The following is a 27,499-nucleotide window of genomic DNA, read 5'->3' as shown; positions in this document are numbered from 1 at the left end:
TTGGAGAGATGGCAGCTGACACATCAGAGGTTTTTAGTGTTCTATCGAAGAAGCCATAAACGAGAAGGATCCGGCAACTGAACCACCAACTATGAAGGATCCCTCTCCAAGCCACTAACCCAGAAGGATCCAATGAGACAGAGATTCATTTATTACAAATGTGTTTCCTGTGTTACTATGTTTCTAAAAGTGCTCTGTTGGTTGCAAAGCATTTTAGGATGCCCTGAGGTTGTGAAATGTGCTACAAAATGTGCAAGTTTGTTTGTTCTTTCTTTATTTACAGTTTCAACGTGCATAAACATAGTTTACACCAGAATCTCAGTTACAATGCAGAGGTAATAATGTAGCGTCCCGACAGAGTTCGGCACTTCAATTACCCCCATAAGAAAGAAACTGCACCATTAACAGCAGGATCAATGCTTTGCCCACTGGCTGGGCTGCTTCTGATTCGCTGCTATGCCCCCTGCAGCATATTCTATTTAGAACTACAGAAAAATATAGGGTAGGTTCTGAATGATGGGATTGGCACACTATTCTGTGCATGTCACCAATCTCATTGCTGCAACATCTGGGCTACTGGATCCTTTACAGTCAATTAAAAACCTGTGAAGCCAGGAAGTTGGAATTAAAGACCAAGATAACCACTGTATCTGGACTAAAGTAATAAACCATTAAAATTTTAAAGACAAATTTACAAAACCTCCTGCAGAAAAGCAGCATGAAAAAAAAAAGCCAAGCACCAATTTAGTCATCCCTTTCCCAACCTGTAAAAATCACAATGTACAAAGGATTACACTTCCACTGCTGAAGGCATCAGTTTCACAACTTTTCAGGATCATCTATTGCTCCTCAATAAACACAAGTGCTTCTGTCAAGAGAACAATCTCTTCTTCCAGGAGGGAGCTTAAATATCCATTTCAAACTGAGCGTCGTCAGCTGGAAATTGAAAACAAGACAAAATTAGTGTACTGCTTTTAGGTTGGAAGCCAGTTGTCAAGCCTTAAGCGTTACCGTCGCTGACTCAAATATTTAAAATGACCATGAGGACAGTGGATTCAAAGTGACAAAAGCAAACTGCATGAAATTGGCCCATTGCATAGTTTTCAGAAGAAAGCTTCATTTCAGTTTGCCTCTTCTTCCAAACATCATATTTTTGGGCAGCACTGACTTTCCAGACTGTATTTCTTCAAATGGCATTTGAAGCTCTAAAATCCAGACTTTTTTTTTTTCAGGTCAATATACCTCCATCTCTGGAAATGGTGGAACTTAACTTCAGAACTCCAAATACCACATCCATAATTATTTTACAGTTTGAATAAAATCTAGTTTATCTAGTCTGAATAAAATATTAGATGTTGCGTGCTGGATAGCACGTTCTATTCCAGGCATCAGTTCACTGCCTCACTGAAATCTCTGCAGCACGTGAAACGACATTGTTTGGTAAACATAAACAGTAGAATTGCATCCTCAATTAAAATAGCAACTGTCAATAGGTTTTATTTTATCAACTGCCTATTGGAAACCAGAATGAAGAACTCTCGGGACGTGAAAAGGTTTTGCTTCAGGAATATCTTAAAGTTTACAAAAATCAATTAATTTGTCGATAACAGTAGTCCCATCCAGCAAACTGAAATTACTAACTGCAAAATGTCACCTTTTGATTAGACGACAGTTCAAGAGCAATGCAGCAGTTTTTAACAATTATTAGTTGTGGTCACCATAATTCCAAGTTCCAATGCTTTAGTGACATTTTCTTTTGAAAATATATTTTAGGTGTAGTTCGCCTTGGTCTTCTCCCCTCAGTTCTTTCCCTTTCTCTCCTGCCCATATTCCTGTTGAATTAGTTCCACTGAAATTGATCACCCACTGTTATCTCCGCCCATGGGTTGCTCTTCTTACTGGCCCTGGAAAGCGATTGCCAGGAAGCTATTAATGTCCACACCCGTGTACAGGAGTGGGAAACCTAGCCAATTTCTCCTTCTATCCTGTCCATTGGACACGGAGGGCAAACACACTGTGGTTTCCCCTAACCAGATTATGATCACTTAGGATCGATCAGGGAACAACTCTGGAAAGTCCACAGTCCCGATGACTAAGTACCAATCTGGGTTGTAATCTGAACTTTTGAGCCACTGGGGGCAACTTGCAGAAATATTAGACCATTACATTTGAGTTCTTAGTTTTTAATAATAAAATCAGAACGATTCAGCAGTAATGCTTTTTAAAAAAAATCAGATTCCTTTCTCAAGGCGTGTGTTATCTGTAATTTCTAGAAACGCATTCCCTTTATCATCAAAAGAAAAACTTAAAATTAAGTCAAGAAAAGATGAATGTCTATCAAATTACAGAACAAACATTGTTTTTAAAGTGACCTCTCTAGGAAAACTACAGACAGATGCTTGTAAGGGCTGGTCTAAGAAATAACAAGTTTACATGAAAATAAGATTTTGATGTAAGATTCAGTTCTCAAAGTCACAATGTTTGTGACAAAGGTAAACAATTTCTCCTTATCCTGTCAGTTGCCTTTGACACGGTTGACCACCCCATCCTGCTCTAATGCCCCTCTACTGTTGCCCAACCAGATGGGACTGTAATCACCTGCTTCCATTCTTATTGATCCCCCGGTCATAGAGAATCATAAGAAATGGCTTCTCTTCCCACTCCCACATTACCTCTGGTGACCCCAGAGATCTGTCTTTGGACACCCATTTCTCACCGACATGCTGCCCCTCAGCATCAGCATCCTTTTACACATGCACGCTGACAACACCCAGCTTTACCTGATACCACCTCTCTCACCCCTCTACAGTCTTTAAATTGTCAGGCTGCTTATCCAACATCCAGTACCAGATGAGCAGAGATTTCCTCCAAGAAATACTGAGAACACTGAAGACATTATCTTCAGTTTCTGCCACAAAATCCTCGTCCTTGACCCAACCCTTCACCCTGGCAACTGTCTGATGCTAAACCAGGCTGTTTGCAACCTTGGTGTTATATCCGACCCAAGCTAGATGCTGGTCATATATCTGCGCCAACACTAAGACCGCTTAGTGGCATCTTGGTATCAACACCCAACTCTGTCCGTGCATCAGCTCATTTGCTGCTAAAACCCTTTCCGTGCCTTTGTCGGCTCTAGACTTGGCTATTCCAAGACACTCCTGGTTGGCTTCCAAATTCTAACCTCTATGGGCTGGAGGCCATTGAAAGCTTTGCTGCCAGTGCCCAAGTCCTTCTCATCGATCACCTACATTGGATGCTGGTTCAGCAACACCTACATTTTAACATTTCAAACTGGTTTACAAATCCTTCCATGGCCTTGTCCCTCCCTATTTTTGTAGTCTCCATCAGCCCAACAGCTCTTCAAGATTTTAGTATTTCTCCAATTCTGGTGTCTTAAGCGTAACTGATTTTCATTGTTTCACCATTGGTGAACGGGTCTTCAGCTGCCAAGGTCCTAAAGATCTGCAATTCCCTTCAGCCACAACCCTACAAGATATCTGCAGTCCTCAAATTCTGGACTCTTGGGAATTCTGATTTTAATCAGCCTACCATTGGTGGCTTCAGATGCCAAGGTCCTAAACTCGAATTCTTTTCCTATTCCTCTCCACCTCTCTATCTTCTTTCCTTCTTTAAGACACCCCTTAGAACAGATTGACAAACGTTTGGCCAAAGAGGTGGGTTCTAACATTTCTTATGTGGAGAGGTGTTGAGTCTTATTTTATAATGCTCCTGTGAAGTACCTTGGGTCATTTTACTATGCTAAAGATTCTATATAATTACAAGTTGTTGGCCTTGGTGAATCAACTTCTATTTGAAGTAAAATGGTCATTTGTAGAATCGGGCAAAGTAGCAATATTAACATCATGATTGACTGCCACAAATCTGTTAAATTTTAACTTGATCACGGGTACAATGAGCAGTTCTGAAATGTTTACTGTACAGGCTGCAGATCACACACCCACTATAAATATCAGCCTTCAGACTTTAACCTTTCCCCATGACTCTGTGAACCGAGTACTTGAAAACAAGGTTACAGGTCATATGAAATCATTCGATTCATGTGACAGTCATGAGTGAAAAAGTACATATAGCTAAAGGCATGACTTAAATACGCTACATCCACGTTTGCAAAGATAATTGGCAGCAACAGTACAAACATGTTTCATTTTTAAACACATTAACTTTCTTGCTAATACAGAATTAGTAGCAGGGAGAAAAAAAATTCTGCACCCAGTTGCTTCTGTCACTCTCCCCCTTCCCCTAGCCACTGGGCCAAAGTTCCTCCAGAGCCCCCCCTTCCCCCCCCCCCCCCACCCCCCCCCCCCCCATTCCTAGAACTCTCATTGTTCTCTAGTTGATCTCTTATGCCCTCACCAAGCTAGTTATGGCTGTTCAAACCTAGCAGCATTCTTATCTATCTAATCATAGCCAGAGCATCACCTTCAATGGTTTATCTTCCCACTCCCACACCATTGCCTCAGGTGTCTTCCAAGAATCTATCCCTAATTTTCATCCACACGCTGCCTCTTGGTGACATTCAAAAACACAGCATCAGCTTTCACATGTACGTTGCTAACACCCAGCTCTCGCTCCCCACCACTTCTCTCGATCCCTCCACTGCCTCCAGATTGTCAAACTAGCTAACCAATGCATGCTTTAATTTGGTTGTTTTTGCCTGAATGTTGAACATCTTTACAATGAGAATACGGTGACATCCATTACTTGATCAGCAGAAATTTCCTCCAGTATTGAAATTTTTAAAAATGGTCTTCAGTTCCCACATTCTGTTTCCCTAGCCACCACCTACACCTTTTTCTCTGGCAACTGTCCAAGGTAGAATCCAACTGTTCATAACCTTGATATCATATCTGATCCAGAATTAAGCATCTGACCACATATCTGCACCATCACTAAGAACACTTCTTTCTACCTCTAACATTACTCAACTCTGCCTACCTCAGGTCATCTGCTGCTGCAAACCTCGTTTGTGCCTTTATTTGCTCCAGATTTGACTATTCCAAAATAGTCCCGGCCCGCCTTCCGCATTCTACATTCCATACAGCTGACGTAATCTAAAACTCCTCTGTCCATGTTAAAACTCATACCAGGTCCCGTTCATCCATCAGCCCTGTGCTCATCAACCAACACTGGCTCCAAGTTAAGCAACGTCTCAATTTCAAATTCTTATCCTTATTTTCAAATCTCCTCTCTCCGCCTGTACATCCTTCAGCCCCCACTGATGTACCTGCCCTCCTCTAATTCTGGCCTCGAGCCTCCAGATTTTAATCACCCTGCCAATGGTAGTTGTACCAAGAGCCTAAAACTCTAGAAATCCCTCCTTAACCTCACTTTCTTCCTTTAAGATCTACGTCTTTGACCAAGCTTTTGGTCATTTACCTCAATACCAATGTTGATTGAGACAAAATTTTATTTTATAATGTGCTTGCGACGCGCTTTGGGATGTTTTATTCTCCTAAAGGCGCTATAACTAATATAAATTGATGCCATTGTTCAGTGATTTGAAATCGGTGCATGACCTTAAGCTTAGTTTGTATTTGTATTCCCCGCATCCTTAAAAATGTTAGATCAACATCATGGTGAAGCCAAACTCTCAACATGTGACAGCTTTAAATCAAACGGTAATATTTTGTAGGTTCTGATGGAAATCCATCCTCCCAATATTTTCCAAATACTCTTTCAGACTCTGGAGAGAGCCAAGTGCTGCCACTGCTGATAGCCTGCTGGCTGGAGCTATGCTTGGAGCATGGTCTAGTATGCAATGTCTATTTATGAAACATATTTCTCCCACCTGTTGGCCTCTCCAAGGAGGAATTATTGAAAGGGACCAGGATCCTCAAGGCAATTGGAGAGTCAATGATGACTTTGTTTCAAACATTTTTGGGGATGCATTGTTGTAATTGCTAAAAATTATATTTGTGTTTTCGTGCCTACAGTTACAACAAACTACATCTGCATATATTTCTGATAAAAGTGGAATCAGTAACTTGCATCGTAATTGAAATGTCCAGTTATGCTAATTATTAAGCCAGAAGAGACCATAAGATTTAGGAGCAGAATTAGACCATTTGGCCCATTGAGTCTGCGCCACCATTCCATCGTGGCTAGGTTTCTCGTCGCCACTCTCTTGCCATCTCTCCATAACCCCTGATCCCTTTTATTAAGGGCGGCACTGTTGCTTCACAGCGCCAGGGACCCAGGTTCGATACCCGGCTTGGGTCACTGTCTGTGTGGAGTCTGCACATTCTCCCAGTGTCTGTATGGGTTTCCTCCAGGCGCTCCGGTTTCCTCCGCAAGTCCCGAAAGACGTGCTTGTTAGGTGAATTGGACATTCTAAATTCTCCCCCAGTACCCGAACAGGTGCCGGAGTGTGGAGAATAGGGGATTTTCACAGTAACTTCATTGCAGCGTTAATGTAAGCCTCCTGTGACACTAATTGTTTTTTGAAAAATATTTTATTGAGGCATTTAGATTATAAATTTTACTTGTGACACTAATAAAGATTGTTATTGTTATAATAAAGAACCTATCTTTCTCTGTCCTAAAGACAACCAGTGACTTGGCCTCCACGAACCCGGGTCCCTGGCGCTGTGAAGCAACAGTGCCGCCCTTAATAAAAGGGATCAGGGGTTATGGGGAGAAGGCAGGAGTGGGGATGAGAAACCTAGCCATGATGGAATGGTGGCGCAATGAATTCCACAGATTCACCACCCTCTGGTTGAAGAAATTCCTCCACATCTGTTTTAAAGGATTGCCCCTTCAATCTGAGGCTGTGCCCTTGGATTCTAGTTTTTCCTACTTGTGGAAACGTCCTCTCCACGTTCACTCAATCTAGGCCTATCGGAATTCTTTAAGTTTCAATGAGATCCCTACTCCTCCTTTTAAACTCCATCAAGTACAGACCCAGAGTCCTCAACCACTCCTTATATGACAAGTCCTTCATTCCAGGGATAATTCTGGTGAACCTCCTCTGGACCCTCTCCAAGGCCAGCTCATCCTTTCTTACATACAGGGCCAAAACTGCTCACAATATTCCAAATGGAGTCTGACCAGAGCCGTATACAGCCTCAACAGTACACCTCTGCTCTTGTATTATAGCCCCTTGACATGAATTCTAACACTACATTTGACTTCCTAACTGCCAATTGAACCTGCATGTTAACCTCGAACTCCCAAGTCCCTGTGTGCTTCTGATTTCCAAAGCCATTTCCAATTTAGAAAATAGTCTGTGCCTCCATTCTTCCTATCAAAGTCCATAACCTCACACTTTTCCACATTGTATTCCATCTGCCACTTCTTTGCCCACTCTTCTAGCCTGTCCAATCCTTCTGCAGCCTCCCTGCTTCCTCAACACAACCTGCGCCTCTACATATTTTTGTATCTGCAAACTTAGCAACAATGTCCTCAGTTCCTTCTTCCAGATCATTTATTATATCGTGACTAGCTGTGGTCCCAACACTGACCCCTGCGGAACACCACTAATCACCAGCTGCTATCCTGAAAAGGACCCATTTATTCCCACTCTCTGCCTTCTGACAGTCAGCTAATCCTCTATCTATGCCAGCACCTTGCCCCTAACAGCATGCACTCTTATCTTATTTAGCAGCCTCCTGTACGGCATCTTGTCAAAGGCCTTCTGCAAATCCAAATAGATCACATCCACTGGTTCTCCTTTGTCTAACTTCCTTGCTACCTCCTCAAAGAATTCTAATAGATTTATCAGGCATGACTTCCCCTTGACAAATCCATGCTGACTCAGTCGTATTTTACCATGCATTCATTGGATTTAGTTATTTGCACATAAACTCCTCAGGTATTATCTGCAAGTTTCAATTGTGTCAGTTTATTTTTTGCACAAGAATATAGATCAGTGGCAAATAATGAAGAAAACTCAGTTTAATTAATTGTCCTGAATTAAAGTAGATCATAAATATGTATTTCCCCCACTGGATTAAACAAAAGATGCAGTGCCGGGCATTGTTCAGTCATACTTTTCTTTCAATGGCTGAATTGATACAAAGTTTAAAACTGCAGTAATAATTTCACCCACTCAACAGCAGCATGGTGGTGCAGTGGTTAGCACTGCTGCCTCACAGCACTGAAGATCCAGGTTCGATCCTGGTCACTGGCTGTGTTGGGTTTGCACATTCTCCCTGTGTTTGCGTGGGTTTCACCCCCACAACCCAAAGATTTAAAGGGTAAGTGGATTGGCCACGCTAAATGGCCCCTTAAAAATTTTTTTTGACCTACTCTAGCATTTTGACCTTTCACCCAAAAACGTCTCACCGTACAGACAATTTTTACAAATATTTCTTCAGGTTTTAGGTTGAAACAGATATCAGAAACACGTTCAAAAAATCAAGAGATAGATATTTTGCTTGCATTCGAGAGTAAACTGGCATTGTGAATCGGCTGCCAATTATAGATATTTCAATAAGCTGGGGTGGCTTGTTGAATATCCACACCTGTATTTCATCATGCAGTTCTTGCGCATGTAACTTTACATCGATAAGAGCTGGCTTTGGGTACATCTGTTATTTTTAAGAACCAGAGAAAACGTATAACTTTTATTTATGATTGTGTCGCCTAAACAGGTTAATAATAAAGACTAGCTGTCATTGATTAACGCTGAGTAAATTTACACTATTTAAAAGATAAAGTAACTTGCATAAATTTGGTGGCAAGTACTGCTTTGGACTTGGCACATATGAATTTATAAAGTTAAAAGCATTATTGTGTTTTAACAATGGTCTCATTCTTTTTGCAACTGGATTGTGTTATGAACACTGGGGTTCTATTACTGTGTACTAGCATTATCACTGAATATACTGTGAATGCATACATTTATTTCAAGGCACTGATTTAATAATACCCAATAGCTTTACGTCATCTTTTTATAGGCACACTGCTGTGCTATTTGGCCATGACAGAAACTATCAAAGAGTAAGGCAGAAGGCAAAAGAGGCACAGACACATTTTATGGAATTGTCTTCCCAAAGTGACAGGCTTGTGGACCAAATATCCATTATTATCCGAGATAAGAGTACCAATTATCCAATACTGCACATTGGGATCCTTTCAGAGTCAAAATTTTTTACAAGTTCCTCACCATAGTTGGGTCCTTCTCAGGACAATCCAAGACTTCCCTTTCTATCTTTGTCATGCTCAGAGTTTTGGATTATGCAAAAATTAGAACTGATTTCATAGTCATTTAATTTACAATGTGACCTTTACAGTGGCTCTTATTAATCACTCACTACCGTGCCTACTGCTTGCTATACCTTGAACATAATGCTTGCAAGCCTGACATTACTTATATAAACTTCATTCCTTGACCTAACTTTGAAACGAGTATCAAATAATTAAGTAATTGTGATCTTCTACATGAGGTTCAAATCCCCAAATGTCAAGCCGAAGCTGTGCAATGACCTTGTCAGGCCATAACTGAGAACAAAGCAGCTGGTCTCGCCGGTGAGTTCAGCTCCCCACAGCAGAAAACATTTCAAATGAGGGCTAGACCATCGATAAACACCCCAAGGCCCAAAAGAATGACAATATGTGGGTGAATCCAGGTCTGGATCTCACCCAAAAAGCCGGCAGGAAACATCCCACCAAACTGGTCCAAACTTTTTGGGAGAATCTCACTCATTATTTAATTGAAGGCGATTCAGAGAAGGATCACTCGGATGATCCCCGGTATGGAGGGATTGTCTAATGAACAACAGTTAAATGGGTTGGAACTCTACTCATTAGCATTTAGAAGAAGGAACTTTGGGCCAAAATTCTCCGGCTGTTGCAATTCACTTTTCCTGCCGGCAGCGCATCCCCGCTCACTTACTTCCCAGCGGCCTGGGGTCTCTTCAATGGGAAGTCCCATAGGCAAGTGATGGGAATAACGAATCCCACCGCCAGCGAATGGCCAGCCACCAAGAAACACGTGGCTGGGGGGACCAGGGAATCCAGCCCGTGATCCTGCATTCCATGATGTTTGAGAGCACAAGTAGCGAGTCCCACTAGATGCCTTCAACATCCGGCACCACCCTATGTTTTAAGGAGGACGAGGGTAACTAGGGACTGTTAGGCTTCACGGCTGACAAGACATTGGTCCAGCCTCTGTAAAAACACACACGTCACATTATCTCTTCCCACGTGACCCCAACCAGTGTAAAAAAAGCAGCTCCAAGCGACCAGATTTGAGGCACAGATGAAAGAAATGTGAAGACAAAGCTAGAATTGAGTGGAGATAAAAGAAAATAAGGTTACTGCCACTGCTTCAGCTATTTTTAAAGGAACTGACTGACCAGAACCAGTCATACAGTAATGGGGTTGTACTGAGGTTTCAGATAATGGTGAATCCGCACTGTCAAGGCTATCATGAACAAAGAAGAGGAGGATCTGCAAAGTGCGCCATTTTGGTGAAGTGTCTCTCCATGGGACTCGGGTTGATTGAGAGCTGCTGTCAGAGAATAGTTGATGGCTAAATGTTTGAATAAAAGGAGTTGGAATTCGACTCTAGGAGATTCAGATCTTCAAAGGACATTGTGACTGAAATTAGTGCCATGTATGCAGAGTGGGCCAAGAACCATCTTTGTTGTGTTTCCTATTTAATGTGTGGAATATATAATATATATTGGCCATCATGTGTTTGTTAACTCACGTTCAGTTCATATTGATTTTGGTTTGATTGTTAGATACAAAATCTTAGATCTTGTCTATTGGTTTTTAAGATGGGGTCCATTGGGAAATTCAGTACTTTTGGTATGTTGATCTCTATGGGATAATAAGATCCCCGTGGAGAGAGAAAGTAGGCTGATCACAGAAAACAGGTTTAGAGGAATATAAGCTATTGAAAAGATTGTTCGGAGGGAATGAAAAAGATACTCAACAAGATCAAGAAACTGAAAGCATTGGAATTACTTCAGAATTAACTCAATGTCATGGGAAGACAGTATGGCTGGTGTTCCAGGATAAGATCAAATCAACTGAAGGACAATCTTAATCTGAAGTCTAAAAAATGCACTTTTTGTCTGGAGGTTGTTAAGTAATGGGTTAAGAGACATTGCAATTAGTTGTCTCATTTATGTTAAGTATCCATTAATTGACACTGATATGTAAAGGGGCTTCAGGTGGCCTCTGTCAGGTGATGTATAGTGAGAGTTTTGTGTAAAGGCTGTTGGAAGGAAATAAATGTGTGTTTGTGAAAAAGGAACAGAACTTTAGACTCTTCATATCACAGCAACTAAAACGTCTAACAGAGGTATGGGTCACATTAATTTGACTCTGGTCTTCTGTTCTGCATCTTCCATCATCTTGATTCTCTTTTAACAAAGTTCAATAAGATTTATTTTTAATTGCACTAAAGAACTATTAAGCTGAAATGCTCCCCAAAGTTTAATGTGATCAAACTTTTTTTAAAAATGGGCCCCTACTATTTCCCTCTAAACTGAAAACTTTAGGTTTCCTTAAATCTTCAACGATATTCATTCTTACCTGGAGTTTCTTTCTCGGTTTCTGCCTCAAGTTCTTTCAGTTCTTCAACTTTAGCGAGGGTCGAGTGTTGAGGCATTGTTACACCTGGGATCTGAGGAAGATAGGATGGAGGTGTCCGGGCAAGTGGTGAATTTCTGCAATCCAGCAAGAATTTGCGTCCATAGACAATCCGTGTACCTGGGCGACAAAGTGATAGTATTTTGATCTTTTTTCTCTTCAAATTTTGATCCCTTATTGGGAAATTCCTGGTGATGCAGACTCAGAAACACTTGCCTCCACGGCCTTCCCTTACAACCTCACCCAATGACCAAAGAGTTATTTCTTATCTGTAAACCTGGACTGTGAGAAAGAATTCCTATAGATTCTTTCATTCCTACCTCACTCAGACAATGAGGTCAATAGTAAATAAACAACTTCCAGTTATACAACATCTTTTACAACCTCAGGTTGGCCTAATGCCAATAATGTTTTGAAATAGAGATGAGTGATAAAGGACTATATAATCTGTTTCTGGTGTTGGTTAAGGGATGAATGTTCACCAAATAGGAGGACTCTGTTTGCCTTCAGAAAATGCCATGGATCTGGGGCCTGAGTTTAAGTAACTCTTCCAAAAGGCAGCATATCCAAGAATACGGCAGTCCTTCTGTGCTGAAATATCATTTGATTACTTGCCTAAATCACAGGGCAGGACTTGGATCTGCAGTTTTCTGACTCAGAGGTCAGCACTAAACCACATAGGCACAGCAGTAAGCCATTCAGCCCTTTAAACCTGTAGAACTATTCAATAAAATAATGGCTGATCTGGTTCCAAATCCTGAAACGTAGAAAAATAAATCTTGATCTTGAAACTTTCCAAAACTGTACATTCAAATCAGAAATATTTAATTAGGAAAGGAACCAGGATTACAAATGCTGCAGAGAAGAAAAAGTACAGTATATATAGCTACTATATAAAATTTAATGGGTTAATATTCAGAGTCACAGAGGAAGGTCTGATGATGTAGAAAGTCCTTAGCTGGCATGCTGAAAGATGGTCCTTTTCCTCATTACATGCAGTCTGTATTAATTAGAGCTGATAAAACAGAATGCACTGTGATTAAATCATTTGATCCAATAAAAGCATGAACTGCTCCCCTTGATTCCAAAAGCAATTATCAGCAATTATGCAGAATTGAAATATGTAAACAGGATTGGCAATCAGGAAGGTTATCTGTCAAACTGCAATGCTCTTTCAACTGCCTATTAACTAAAGGTTTTGGATATGGGTTTCAGTACAATCAGAAATTCCAGATCAGCTAAATACAGATTGCTACAACACAAAAGGGGGTCATTTGGCCAGCTCGCTCCAAGGACAACTTAGTTGGTCCCACTCCCAGGAGCTCTGCAATTTCTCTCTTCAGGTGCTTATCCAATTCCTTTTGCAAGTTTTCTAGATTGAATCTATCTTCACAGTCTTTTCAAATGCAGTGCATTCCAGATTGTAACCACGTTCTGCATAAAAAGCTTTTCATACATAGAAAATAGAAGCAGGAGACAGCCATTCAGTCCTTCGAGCCTGCTCTGCCATTCATGAAGAACATGGCTTAACTTCAGTACCCTGACCCCACCTTTCCCCATATACCTTTAACCCCAAGAGCTACATCTAATTCCTTCTGGAAATCATACAACATTTTGGCCTCAACTATTTTCTGTGGTAGTAAATTCCATAGATTCACCACTCTCTGGGTGAAGACATTTCTCCTCACCTCAGGTTTACCCATTACCATCAAACTATGACCCCTAGTTCTGGACGACCCCACCATCAGGAACATTTTTTCTGAATCAATCGTGTCTAATCCCGTTATAATTTTATACGGTTCTGTGAGATCCTCTCTCACTCTTCTAAACTCCAATGAATATAATCTTAACCGACTTAATCTCTCCTCATAAGACAGTCCCGCCATCCCAGGAATCAGCCTGGTAAATCTTCACTGTACTCCCTCCACAAGCACATCCTTCTAAACTGCACATGGTACTCCAGATGTGGCCTCACCAATGCCCTATTCAATTGCAGTAAAATACCCCTATTCCTATACAAATCTCTTGCTATGAAGGCCAACGCACCATATGCCTTCTTTCCTGCCTGCTGTACCTGCGCTTACTTTCAGCAACTGATGCACGAGGACACCAAGTTCTCGTTGAGTATCCATCCCCTGCTATTTACATCCATTCAAATAATAATCTGCCTTTCTATTTTTGCTACTGAAGTGGATAACCCACATTAGACTGCTTCTGCCAAGCATATAACCACTCCCTCAGCCTGTCCAAATTACGCTGAAGCATCTCTGCATCCTCCTCACAGCTCCCACTCTCCCACCCAACTTTGTATCATCTGCAAATTTGGAGATAATACATTTAGCTCCCTAGTCCAAATCATTAATATATGTGAATAGTTGGGACCCTAGCACAGATCTGCGCTACCCCAATAGTCACTGCCTGCTAATCGAAAAAAGAACTATTTATTCCGACTCTTAGCTTCTTGTCTGCTATCCAGCTTTCTAGCCGTCTCAGGACACTACTCGCAATCGCATGTGCTTTATCTTTACATTGCAATCTGCTATACAAAACCTTGTCAAAAAAATGCTATCTTTGGTTCTTTTGCAAATCAGCTTAATCCTGTGCTTTTTGGCTATCGACCCTTTTAACAATTGAAACAATTTCTCTCTTTCTACTCTGTCCAGGCCACTTGTGATTTTAAAAACCTCTGTCAAATCATCTCTCAATCCTTTCTCATTTGAAGAAAACATCCCCAGCTTATCCAACCTACTCATGTAATTTATTAAAAACTTATTAAACAATCAAAAGATGTTAAAAAAAAATGTTTGTTGTAAACCTAAAGCTCTGCATCCTGTTTTCACTTTTAACAGCTACAATTAATGAAAACTGTATGTAATGAGAAAATGGGAGCAGTGGACTGGAATACCAACGTGGCACTATAGAAGTGAGGCAAGTTCAGCACACTGCCCAATGCTATAATTTTGAACTGAGACACTGGCTCAATGTGGGCCAACAACTTCAAGAGGTGCAATGGAAGATCAGAAGGTTATCACTGCACTGACACTTTTACAACCCTGTCGGTGATTTTGAGCTACACTTTCATTAAGCACCATGTCTCTGCAAAAAATAATTCAGCAAAGTTTTTTTCTCCATTTGAAGAGGCAGAAGCACCAGAGGAACTGTGCACAGTTTGTGCTAGTCAAGTGACAACATTTATATTTTGATGAAGTTCTCAACACTGGACCCTATGCTTACCTGAAATTCATGGCCTTTCATTTTCAGAGAAACTTAATAGTTCTGGTAAAGATCACACAATGTGTGTTCTAAAATGCAATCGAGAGCCAGCATTTGAATGACTAACCTGCCAACTGGCATGAAAACATCCATTCTTCAGCTATATTCCTTATCACATGACATGCTTTTAAAAAAAAAAAAACGACTTTAGGTTACTGACTATTAAGCGTTGAAAAATGGAAACATTATAGCCCCTTAACTAAATCTTTTTAAATGTCCAATTTGTGATCGACCTCAAATTAAATAAGAACAAATTATATTAAGGTACAAAAACAGGTTTCATATGCTTTCCTTATCCATGGCCCTACATGAACTATCTTGCTGTAGCTTCAGTCAGAGCAGGTTATGCAATCTATTTTCATTACATTCAATAGGAGGGGGGGAAAACAAGAACAAAAAGTGCTTGTGTCATCAGTGCAGCTAATGAGATATACCTTATCAGCATACATCCATGATTTCCAAGCCATGCGTGTTGAATAGGGTGCTCCTGCAGCCACATATTACAATTTGTGATACATAATTCACATTTAATCTATATCCTGAACAAAAGAATGAACTATACAAACAGGCGGTTTAGGGTGGGTCAGAATAAACTGATAACCCAGGAACTGAACATTGCTCAGAATTGTCTAGCATTGCAACTTTAGAACCTTTACTCAAGAGAAGTGAACTCTCAAAAATTAAATACCTATCTGCCTATGCATATACTTTTTTGGGGGGAAAGAGTAATTATGGAATGCAAGTGAGGTAACAGTTTAAAGGAGAAGGTTCTATTTTCACAGACATTTTGATCTCATGATAGTGATGGTACAGCAGAGTAGTCTCTACCACAAGCTTATAATTCCTGATAGTTGGTGAATCAATTGTTGCACATAAACAGTTAATCCTGAGCTAATGAGTGAAAGGTGGGGAACACTAAATGCCAAGAGTTCCAGAGCTGTAATACTTTGGCAGATCATTTTCCTTACATCAGAACAGAATAACTTATCCTGACTTACCACCATCAGTCATTCCCGGACAAGAAAAATAGAAAACCAGTTAATGGTAAATAATGTCACAATTATCCTCAAGTTTCCACCAGCAAGTGTTATTCATTCAATAATTTTAAATGGGTGCACAATTAATTTTTATAGAAGTGGTTCACTGCAATCTTTGAATTACCAGTGACTGAACATTTTTCTGAAAGATACACGAGTATCTTTTTTCATTTTTGTGTTTCAAGTTTGTGTCTTGCGGGTTATTGATTCAACCACTCTGGAAAAATGTTAACCCAGCCACTGTAATAGGTCCTATATGGACCAGTTTTTAAAAACAAAAATAAAACTTTTTATGTTGTAAGTTGGAGCAGTAGTTGGAGTAGTGCTCAACTGAGGCTTGATCGATATTCATGTCAATGTAACTACAAATTGCAATTTTCTGAGATTATAACTTCATTCTCAAATTATATGGCTTCACTCTTTTCTGTGCTAGTTTCTTTTTTGTTTTAGATTCGGGAATCTTAATCTTGCATATTAATTATACTTAATAAAATTCTGGGTAAATTATTTTCCTCCTGGTTTGGGCATCTAATAGTCAAATCTACCCAAACCAGATTAACTTGTAAGGGTATATCTTATTTCTCTATTTACAACAGTGACTACAGTTCCACAGCTTTAGGCGATCCTGGGGATATGAAAGATGCTTTATAAATACAACTCTTCCTTTTTTTTTTTTTTAGCTCTCTCCCACATGAAATGGCTGAAAAAAAATAACAAAAATTGCAAAAAGCTAAAATTGTGGTAACATATATACACACACAAAATATATATAGCAACAGGTGGAAGTTACAACGTAGAATACGGTCATTTGACCAAACCAGATTTATCCTCCAAAGTGTATTGCATTTAGTGCCCGTACTCCCACTTTCTCTCATCCACATTCCAGTTTAATCTGTAATGCTGACATCATTACTGCCTCAATCATTAAACCTAGTTGTTAATTCCAGAGCCTATAACTCTTGTATAAATGAGGTTTTTCAATCTCTTTTCTAAATTTCATGTTTGTGTTTATACTTCTTCATTCTCGACCCTTAATGGTCGTGGCTACATTAACTTACAAAGGTTCCTTAGACAGCACCAATGAAACCCACAACCACTACCATCAAGAAGGACAAGAGCAGCAGATACCTGGGGGCCCCACCACCTGGAGGTTCCCCTCCAAGTCCCTCATCACCCTGACTTGAAAATATATTGCCGTTCCTTCACTGTCGCTGGGGCAACATCCTGGAACATTCTCCCCAAAAGCGCAGTGGGCATACATACACCTCAGGGACTGCAGTGGTTCAAGAAGGCTACTCACCACCACCTTTTGAAGGGTATCTAGGGATGGGCAATAAATGCTGGCCTAACCAGCGACGCCCACATCCTGTAAATTAATTTTTCAAAAGCCGTAGAAGTAGGCCATTCAGCCCATCAAGTCTGCCCCCGCCATTCAATGTCATGATTGATCCGATAATCTTCAACACCACTTTCTTGTCTTTTCCCAATAACGCATGATTCCTTTACTGATTAAAATTCTTTCTATCTCAGCCTTGAGCATACTTAGCAACCCAGTCTCTGCAGTAAAGAATTCTACATATTCACTACCGTCAGAAGAAATTCCTCCTCATCTCAGTCTTGGCTCTCTGGGCCTAGACTATCCCACAAGGGGAGACATTCTCTCAGCATCTAACCTGTCAAGCCCCCAGATAATTTATATGTTTCAATAAGGTCACCGTTCATTCTTCTAAACAACAATGAGTACAGGCCCAACCTACTCAATCTCCCCTCATAAAAAAATCTCTCCATATCCAGGAGCAATCGAGTGAACCTTCTCTGGACTGCCTCCAATGCCAGTACATCATTCCTTAGACCAAACATGTTCACAGTATTCCAGGTGTGGTCTAGCTAGTGCCTTGAATAGTTTTAGAAAGACTTCCTATTTTTATGCTCCATTGTCTTTTAAATAAAAGCCAACATTCTATTTGCCTTCCCTAATTACCTGCTGAACTTGCACACTAGCTTTGTGATTTATGTACGAGAAACCCAAATCGCTCTGTGCTGTGGCTTTCTCTATTTAAATAATATTCAGCTCCTCTATTCCTACCAAAGTGCATAACTTCACATTTTCCTACATTATATTCCATCTGGCATGTTTTTGTCCACTCACTTAACCTATGTCCCCCTGTAGACTCTTTGTATCATTCTCACCACTTGCCTTCCCAGTTATTTCTGTATCATCCACAAATTTATCAATAGTACATTCACTTCCCTTGTCCAAGTCATCATCTAATGATTGGAAGCTCTATCTGTTCTGTCATAATGTAAACATATGTATTACTTCAGCCCATAATCTGCCTTGATCTAATGAAAAAGCTCCAATATTTCAAGTCTTTCTTTGTACTTCATCCTTGTGAATCTGCATCGCACCCTCTTCCATTAGTGTGAATGCAACATATAGTTTGCCCATACTCCCATCAATTTTGCAACATTAAATTCAATTAACAGGAGCACATCAGTACTGTAGTTACACTATGTCTCTTGGGACATCTTCTATGCAAGTGGATTATGCACAGGTAAATTTTGGAGACCTCATAATCTGAAGCTAATAAAAGTCAGAAACGCATGTTTGAAAATGTTCAATGAGCCACGTCTCTGACTAAATACTGGAGTGAAATTCAGCACTGCAATCTTATTTTCATAAGTCTTCATGGAGCCGTCATGCCAATGCAAGCCTCTAACCATTGGCAAAATTTGCACATTGCAAAAGATTATTACAAGGCAATTGAACATTGCAGACTGAATCCACCCATGACAATGCAATCAAACTGGAAATAGCATTGTAGTGGCATCACATACAGTACTTCAATCGATCGTACCTATGAGGTCTCCATTAATTTAAATATTTTGGATATGTCCCACCAGTTGCTTTAAATTAAATTGTAGAGTACTTCGAACTCATTCAGTATGAAGCCTGTATATCAAAATTCAATCCGATCTATCTAAACTTAACTTCCCTCTGACACTGAATAAATTGGTTACTGCTCGATATTATTTACATGTTTATACATGAGCACCAGATTTCGCTTCTACCAGTGTAGCTCCAAAACTAGCTGATTGGAAGTGTATAAAAAGTTAAACTGACTTTCCTTTCAATGTTCAGCAATTCCTTCCAGGATTTTTCCGGAATAAGAACTTGGGTCCAGCGGGCGAGCCAGGAGCACTAAAAAAACACGTTTAAGCAAGCAAACGGTTCTTGGTGCGTCTCCATGTAGCGAGGAAGGACGTGGTTCTCTTCTGTTTGAGCTGCAGCCCTGATCTCCCAAATAAACAAAGTTCGCATCCTGCTTCAAAATATTTACCTCCGCTCACTGATTCGGCATGTGATGCAAAGCGACGTTTGGCACTGGGGCGATGAGAGCTCGAACCAGCGCAAACAACCAGCCTAGTGTCAAATCAACAGAATAACATTGCTGAAATTACAGAAATCTTGGAATTTAAACCTTAATTGGATAGATTGAGCTGCACCAAAACCGGAGGTGGTGGACTGCAAGCAGCCCGCGGATCCCGCCCCCCACCCCACTCCGCCGTACGGTGATATATTAAGTAAGGAAGAATTAAAACTCCCGTCACAAACCCTTCCGCGAACATTTCCTGAACTGCCCGTCTAGCGGGACACAAGGGCAGCCTGTCTGGACATTTGTTACATTACCTCCAGGAGTGGTAGAGAACAAGGTGCCGCCCGGCGTACTGCTGTACAAGTCAGGCAGCTGGGACAAATCCTTCAGCAGAACTTTGGTTGGGATCGGGCAGCTTTTGTTTTGATGGCAGTTTGCAGACATGGCAATCTTTTGGGTTATTTTCCCCCACCCTCCCCACCCCTCTAGAAAACGCAACAAGAGTAAAACAAAACAAAAAAAGCACAACTTTGCCAGAAGTGCGAGAGAGAGGCAGCTGCAGAGGTTTCGCGGTGAAGACAAGAAGGCACAACAAACAGCAGCAGGCTGCCTAACTCCGGGTTCCGACTGCTGCCCGGACACACAGCAAACCACGTGCGGCTCGATTTACAGATAAAGAGCGGACATGACGCCGATTGACAGGCGGCAGCTTCAGCTTACACTCTGCAAAAACAGTTCCGAGAAGTGCCTTCAGCTGCTCACGTGGTGCTCAGATTCTCTCCCAAATTAAATGCAAAAATATTTAGCAAAACACTTGCATGCGAACTTGCACTTCGAACAGAATGACATCTTAAAGCCGAGGTCTCCTTTTAAACCACCCCATATGGACGTGGTTACTCAATTCATCCAGGTTTTTTAATAACTCCACATGTATTTTGTATATATATTTTAAAAATCCAATACAGACAGAGGTAACTGGGGTGAGAGGGACGAGACCGCAGGGGGTGCTCGCCCCTGTCCGTTTGCGATTCGCTGCACCAGGTAAAGGTGCTGTGCTCAGGGCGAGGAGCCGTGACCCACAGCAGAACCACCGAATTTTCAGTGGTGGCGGCCAAAGGGCTAGAACCTTGAGAGACCACGCTGTCCACAGGTTCTTTCGGGGGCAGAACCTATATTTTCCTTTAAGCATGAAAGGAATGCAATAGGAAACCACCTCACGTAGTATGTAATAGTCATATTACTCATTCCTCATTGAAGTTGAAAAAGGGGAGGGGGTTATTGTAAAAATATTCTTCATTCGTTAAATATCTGAAACAACATTGCAAACATTTAAAAATGGCCATTACACAAAGTGCAATAATATTCAGGTTCTCTACAGACATCATATTGCCCTTGAGGTGCTTCAATACACTCAAAGAAACATTACAAAATGGCCGGTACAAATGGTACAAAGGTATTTAAGTTGTCGACAGATCAAGTTGGACTCTGAGGTGCTTCAATACAATTGTGATACATTTAATATTCACCGTATACATCTGAGCGGGTTCTACACATTTCCCAGCCTCTTAGTTCACTATGGCTTAACAGTCTTAGACAGTGATCTTCCCCCATTACGCCTCTGCTGCGCTGCCCCAAGCATTAGTGCATCCCTCAGCATGTAGTCCTGGGCTTTGGAATGTGCCAATCCGCAATATTTGGTTAGGGACAACCCAATGCACTGAAAGACCAACAAGTTTCAGGCAGACCAAAGGTTGTCTTTCACCAAGTTGATGATCCTCCAGCAACAACGGTTTGTCTCGTTGTCAGTCCCTGGGAACAGCCTGTAAAGTACAGGATGCCAGGTCACGGAGCTGTTCAGGGCGAACCTCGACAACAAACACCTCATCTCCAAACCTTCTTTGCAAAGGCACATTCCACAAGGAGGTGGACAAGGGTTTCTTCCCCACCACAGTCACTTTGAGTGCAAAGTGTGGATGAGGTGAGACTCGGAGTGTTTAGGAAGAACCTGAATCTACAGGGAAGGCCTTTCTCATGACTAGGTCTTGGCGCTTGCTTGAAAGTTCTAGTGATTCTGCCAAATTACCTCGACAGTCTGCTCAGGGAACCATCTGGCAGGATCCCCCATTTCTTTTTCCCCCGAAGGGCCTCAAGGCCGTTACATGCAGGCCACTGCCTGATGGACTTGTGGTCAGAAGGTTTCTTCGCATGAATATTTCCACGGATGACAGGTGGTACGGCATGGTCTAACTATTTGGAGCGTTCCACAGCAGCGTGGCCAGACCCATCCTTTGCAGTGCTGGGAACATATAGAACCTCAAAACGAGTGGCAGTTGGTGTTTGCGTACCGAGGATTTATGCACAGCTTGATGCAGTCACACATAAAGGTGGCCATCAGGATTAGGACAATGTTGGGCATGTAATTTCCCCCCTTACCAGCATCCCTTCGAATGTGGTCCATTTGTGACCCCCAGATGAAGAGGAAAATGGCTTGGTTAATCGCCACAGCACAGGAGTGAGGAATGCGCCAGACCTGCGGCACATGCAGCAACACGGAGAGTGCCTTGCACCTGATGACCAGGTTCTTACCTGCACTGGAGAGGAAGCGTCACTCCCACATATACAGTTGTTTGCTCATTATATCTACTTTCCCCTCCAATTTTTACCATGCCCTGGTCCCTCCGAACCATATCCCAGCATTTCCATGCAGGCGGTGACGCGGACAAAAGATCGGTTTGCCCAGTTCCCAAAGAGCATGGCCTTGCTCTTGCCATGATTTACCTTGGCAGCCAAGGCCAGTTTGAACTGATCACAGATGTTGATCAGTCTGTGCACCAACAGCGGATCCTGGCCGAAGATTGTGGCGTCCATGTACAAAGGAGGCTTTGATTGTCTTCACTGCCTGGGATCGTCATTCCTCATATGCCCGCATCCTTCCTGATGAACTTGGCAGAGTTCTACACAACACACAAACAGGACAGGAGAGAGAGCGCAGCCTTGCCTGACTCCAGATTTAAATGGAAAGCGTGCAGATTCCCATCCGTTAACTGAAACTGGTTTGTGTAGAGCAGCTGGGTGCAATTGCGGATTCCCTCCCCAAATCCCATTTTAGAGAGCCCATTCATCATGTAGGTGTGCAATACTCTGTCAAAGGCCTTCTGGTCCAGGCTGATGAGGCAGGTATCCACACCCATGTACCTCACATAGGAAATTGCCTGTCAGACAGGGGCTGGTTTAGCACAGGGCTAAATAGCTGGTTTTTAAAGCAGACCCAGGCAGGCCAGCAGCGCGGGTTCAATTCCCGTACCAGCCTCCCCGAACAGGCGCCGGAATGTGGCGACTAGGGGCTTTTCACAGTAACTTCATTTGAAGCCTACTTGTGACAATAATAAGCGATTTTCATTTCATTTCCTGCTGGCACAGAGCAGGTCTGGTCAAGATGGATCACCAACTCCAGAACAGGGCTGACCTGATCGCCAATGATCTTGGACAGAATTTTATAGTCCACATTCAACAGTGAAATGGGTCGCCAATTTCTAGCTTTCTTCTCTTTTCCCCTTCCCCTAGTAGATGAAGGTAATGATGCCTTTCCTCGTGGATTCTGACATGCTCCCGGCCAGAAGCATATTCTTCGATACCTCCAGCAGATCAGGATCAATCAAGGCCCACAGAGCCGAACATAACTTGGCAGGTAAGCCATCGCTTCAGGGAGCTTTACTCTTCTCGAAGGCCTCAAGGGCCTTAGTCATCTCACCCAGAGTTAGCAGTATATCCAGGCTCTCCTGGAGTTCGCGGTCCTCGAAGACCTCGGTAAGAGGACAGGATGGACTGGGAGGCCATGCTGTCTGCGTACTTTACATCATACACTCCGGCATAAAAGTATTTGCTGATTCTCAGAGCGTCAGACTGCAATAACTTTACTGAGCGATCTTCTTCCAACAGACAACCGATCACAGAGCTTTCTTTTGGAAGAAACACAAGCACGTCTCATCCTGCTCCACAGAGCAGACTATGGATCGGAAGATGATCTTGGAAGTCTCCATGGTGAAGGACGAAGCTTGCTGACCCTTCACCTCTTGGAGATGCTCCTTGATATCAAACTCCATCGATTGCAGCCAGAGCAGATTCTGCTTGCCTTTCTGGATTTGGGACATTGCCACCTGTCCCTCACCTTTTGAACACCTTTGAGGATTGAAAACCTCTTGTTGATGTTCTCAGTTGTTGCCTCCCACCTGTATGTCTGGGACTCAAAGAGGGTTCTCACGATGCATGCTCAAGTTCCTCAATGTTCTCTGGGGTCAACAGTTTCACATTCAGTTTCCATCTTCCCCTGCAAAACTTCTGGTCCTACTGACAGTCAGCCAGTAGGTGGTAGTGGCCAGAGAAGAACACCGGCTTGAAGTTGGTGGATCTGACCGTGAAAGCTTGGGACACAAACAGGAAGTCTATACTGGAGTGGGTAGACCTGTCTGGCTGTGACCAGGTTATCGACGCTGCGCTCCAACTGCACGATTGCTGAAGATGTTGTGCAGCTTGGCATCTTTCACTGTTTCTATCAGGAGTCTGGATGAGACATCCAGTCTGCTGTCAGTGCTGCTGGATCATCCAACCTCATTGAGGACACCATGGAAGTAGCCACCCAGAATGACCAGCCTGGAAGTCGCCAGTCGTGGAAGCTGAAGACCAGCCAGCTGCTTGCTGTATTGAGATTGGGCATACATATTAATTAATTGGAGTGGAGCATTCTTGTACAGTACGTGTCAAACGAGGAGGCTCCCGCCCACCACATTAACTTCAAAGATGGTAACGTTGTCCACTTCGCCACCTCTTCCCCACCCCCCCCGGAATAACCAGGCCAGAGGAACACAAATCATTTCCACCTGGACACATCGATGGCCCCCATGACCAATGCGACAATTGCCTGTGGAGCAGTGGTGTGGCATCGCACACTCCTGCAGGAATAGCACATTGGTTTTGACCTTGGCAAGTAATCCACGGTGGCAACTCATTGCATACTGAATTTAACACTGCGCACATTTATGGAAGCAACCTTTATCCACATTTCAACATGTTTTGTCTATCAGATCTGTTGTGTTTGACAGTTCCAGTCCATTTGTCAGCTCCTGCATGCACATAGTGTCTGTAAATTGTCTTGCTTTGGCTGGGCTGAGGAAAGCTTCCTGAATCCCCTAATTGGAATTGTTCCATCCGAGTGGCATCACTTCATCTGTTGGAACAGTCTCCCCCTCCAGGGACATTGCTGCTTCCAACTTCCCAGAACTGGAATGTGCTGGTCTCCTCACTTAGGGATTGGAGTTGGGTGCGCTAATCACATCATTGTTTCGGATTCCCTGAGGTTCAGGTGCCTCCTCCTCCAACTCCCTAGGCTTTTGTTTTTGTTTTGTACATGCCCATTTTTAGCCTCACCCAGAGTGCAGCTGGCCTTGTCGTCTGTGTCAGCTGGAATTGGTCTCTTACTGCTCACTTGGGGGAAGTGGCTATATCCTTTTTTCCCTTCCTGTTCCTTCACACCAGCTGCCAAGCCCCCGCCGACCAGCCCACTGATGGTTTCACCCCCTTCATGGTTTCAGCCCGCTGAGAAGTGGTGGAGAGAATGAGTTGCGGGGAGCAGTAAAGTTCTTTGGCCATCTGCTGCCTCCCTCTTTCTTTTCCCCTATACTTTCACTTTGTCCTCCTTTGTCCCCTTCTGCTGGCTGGAGTTTAGCATGTCATCTTGGCACTAAGTAGGTTGGACTTTCCGTCTACTTGTCTCTTCTCAGCTTTCGCCGCCTGGACGCAAGGCGGCGTTTGGAGGTATTGTAGAGATGTCCACCTCAGATTGCAGTACGCAAGTCTGCTTGCAGTCCTTTTTCTGCAAGCAAACTTGCGTACTGCAATCTGAGGTGGACATCTCTACAATACCTCCAAAGCCCGCCTTGCGTATAGGCAGCGAAAGCTGAGAAGAATCAAGTAGACGGAAAGGCCAACCTACCTAGTGCCAAGATGACATGCTAAACTCCAGTCCTTCCTGCTTGCAATTCTTGGCTGCCACATGGCTGGATTTTCCACAGGAGCGACAAACTTTGGGCTGCCCGGCATAAGATGAGATAGCCACGGCATCAAATTGGGATACACAAGATAATAAAAGGTATGGATAAAGTAGACGTGGAACGGATGCTTCCTCTAGTGCAGCATTCTAGAACGAGAGGCCAAAGTCTTAGGATAAGAGGTCGCAAATTTAAAACAAACTAGAGGAGAAACTACTTCTCTGAAAGGGCTGTGAATCTGTGGAATTTGCTACCCCAGAGTGCGGCGGATGCTAGAACAGCGAGTTAATTTGAGTTGGACAGATTTTTAACTGGTAATAGGTTGAAGGGTTATGCATAATGGGCAGGACGGTGGAGTTAAGGCCAGGTTGAGATCAGCCATGATCGAAAGACGGAGCAGAAACGATGAGCCAAATGGCCTAATTCTGCTCCTATACCTTATGAACTTACCACTGGTCTTAAGTGTCACCTTGACTTGGCATCCTTGATCTCAGAGCAGTTACCAACCTTGTTGATGTACCAGGCCAGGCGGGCGAGCAGATCTACAGCTGGTACATGGGGGTTGTAGAGGTGTACTGTCACCACACTGTTGAGACGGCAGAGTAAAGAGGGGCTCTGCTTTGAAGATTCCGAGGTGTGACAGATCTCTTCACTCTTCGAATACTTTCAGGAACTTGATGCAGCCAGCAGCATTCGTGAAGGTCACATCAAAGTATCCAGGGCTGGGGAAGTCCTGCAGACAGAATACATAGCAGCTTGAAATCCACAAGAATTGAGGAGGATTAGTTTAAGGAAGAGACACGGTCAATGGATGTACCTCCTTCGCAGTCTTTCACCCTCGACTGGTTGCAGCCATCACCTCTAAGTCCCGATGTTAGTTACGGAGGTCCCTTCAAAGAGAACTAACCAGCGAAGTGCTTCCAATACCAAAGGGCAAGAGGCTAAAAAACCTCTGCTGAAACTAGCCCCCCCCCCCCCAGATAAATGAAATCCACAGAAATCAACACTCTCAAATGCAGAAGGAAGCATGATCGAAATCCCTTCTTGATCATGGTTTCATTCCTACCAGGTAGGGGTTGTGGAGGGGCTTCTTACAAGCAACTGAACAGGAAAGCACAGGACAATGAGACCTGGATAAATGGGCAGAAACCCCCACTACAACCCCACGCTCTTGTAACGCAAGCCATAGGTTTTTCTTCACTCGCTACCAATCACTATTTATTCTCTTTGTTTTTTAATCAATTTAAAGTACGCAATTCATTTATTTTCCAATTAAGGGGCAATTTAGCATGGCGAATACACCTACCCTGCACATCTTTCGGTTGTGCAGACACGGGTAGAATGTGCAAACTCCACAAGGACAGTGACCCGGAGCCGGGATCGAACCCGGGTCCTTGGCGCCGTAAGGCAACAGTGCTAACCTCACCAATTATAGCATTTGCAGCAAGCAGCTTCAGCTTCTTATCAAAGCTAAACTTGTCCAATGCAAATTATGTGTCCAGGTGTAAACCTAGACAGTTAAGATATAGTACTTGGGGTGAAGGAGATCAAAGGATATGGGAGGTGGGGAGGGCGGGGAAGAGCCAGGATCAGGTTGAGTTGGATGGTCAGCCATGATTGTTATGAATGGCAGAGCAGTCTTGAAGAGCTGAATGGCCTCCTCCTACTCCTATTTTCTATGTTTCTAAGTGAATAAGACTACCTCCTCCAAGGTCGGACTTGGCCTCCAGATTCAGGCTACCGTCACAATCATTGTAGAGACCAATTACTTAAAAAGTGAGAATTCCCTTTTTTATTATTAGGGATGTTACCCATCCCCAATTTCCCTTGAGAAGCTATTTGTGCTGACAACTGTCTACCCACACTGCTGTTAGGAAGAGAGTTGTAGAATTTTGACCCAGCAATGGTGAAAGAATAGGGATATAGTTAGTTCCAAATCAGAATGGAATGTGCCTTGGAGAGGAACTTGTAGCTGGTGGTGGTGTTCCCATGCATCTGCTGCCCTTGTCCTCCCAAGTGCTAGAGATTACAGGTTTGGAAGGTACTGAAAAAGCTTTGATGAGTTGCTGTAGTACATCTGGAATATGTACACACTACTGCCACTCTGTCAATGGTGGAGGAAGTGATTGTTTAATGGTGGAGGATGGGATGGCAATGAAGCAGGATGCTGTGTCCAGGATGGCGTTGAGCTTTAAGTGTTGTT

At 42.7% G+C, this 27,499-nt stretch overlaps 1 protein-coding gene across 1 annotated transcript; it reads right to left on the bottom strand.

The window, feature by feature from the left end:
* Positions 1–257: 257 nt before the first annotated feature.
* Positions 258–19,895, bottom strand: LOC140426955 (eukaryotic translation initiation factor 4E-binding protein 3-like). The gene is made up of 3 exons (XM_072512265.1): positions 19,567–19,895; positions 11,509–11,685; positions 258–936 (listed from the first exon to the last, which is right to left on the bottom strand). Exons 1-3 carry the CDS (start codon positions 19,694–19,696, stop codon positions 905–907), a joined length of 339 nt encoding a protein of 112 aa, XP_072368366.1. The 5' UTR covers positions 19,697–19,895; the 3' UTR covers positions 258–904.
* Between the last annotated feature and the right edge of the window lie 7,604 nt (positions 19,896–27,499).

This window comes from Scyliorhinus torazame, chromosome 7, assembly GCF_047496885.1.
Source record: "Scyliorhinus torazame isolate Kashiwa2021f chromosome 7, sScyTor2.1, whole genome shotgun sequence".
NCBI lineage: Eukaryota > Metazoa > Chordata > Chondrichthyes > Carcharhiniformes > Scyliorhinidae > Scyliorhinus > Scyliorhinus torazame.
Note: the sequence above shows the minus strand (reverse complement) of the source record. Positions and strands in the feature narration are given on the sequence as shown.

Excerpts from the sequence above, each read along its gene's own strand:
- LOC140426955 (XM_072512265.1), bottom strand. The coding sequence starts at position 19,696 with ATGTCTGCAAACTGCCATCAAAACAAAAGCTGCCCGATCCCAACCAAA. Across the intron at positions 11,686-19,566 it reads GTTCTCTACCACTCCTGGAG|GTACACGGATTGTCTATGGA; the intron begins GTAATGTAACAA and ends TTTGTCGCCCAG. Across the intron at positions 937-11,508 it reads AACCGAGAAAGAAACTCCAG|CTGACGACGCTCAGTTTGAA; the intron begins GTAAGAATGAAT and ends TTCAATTTCCAG.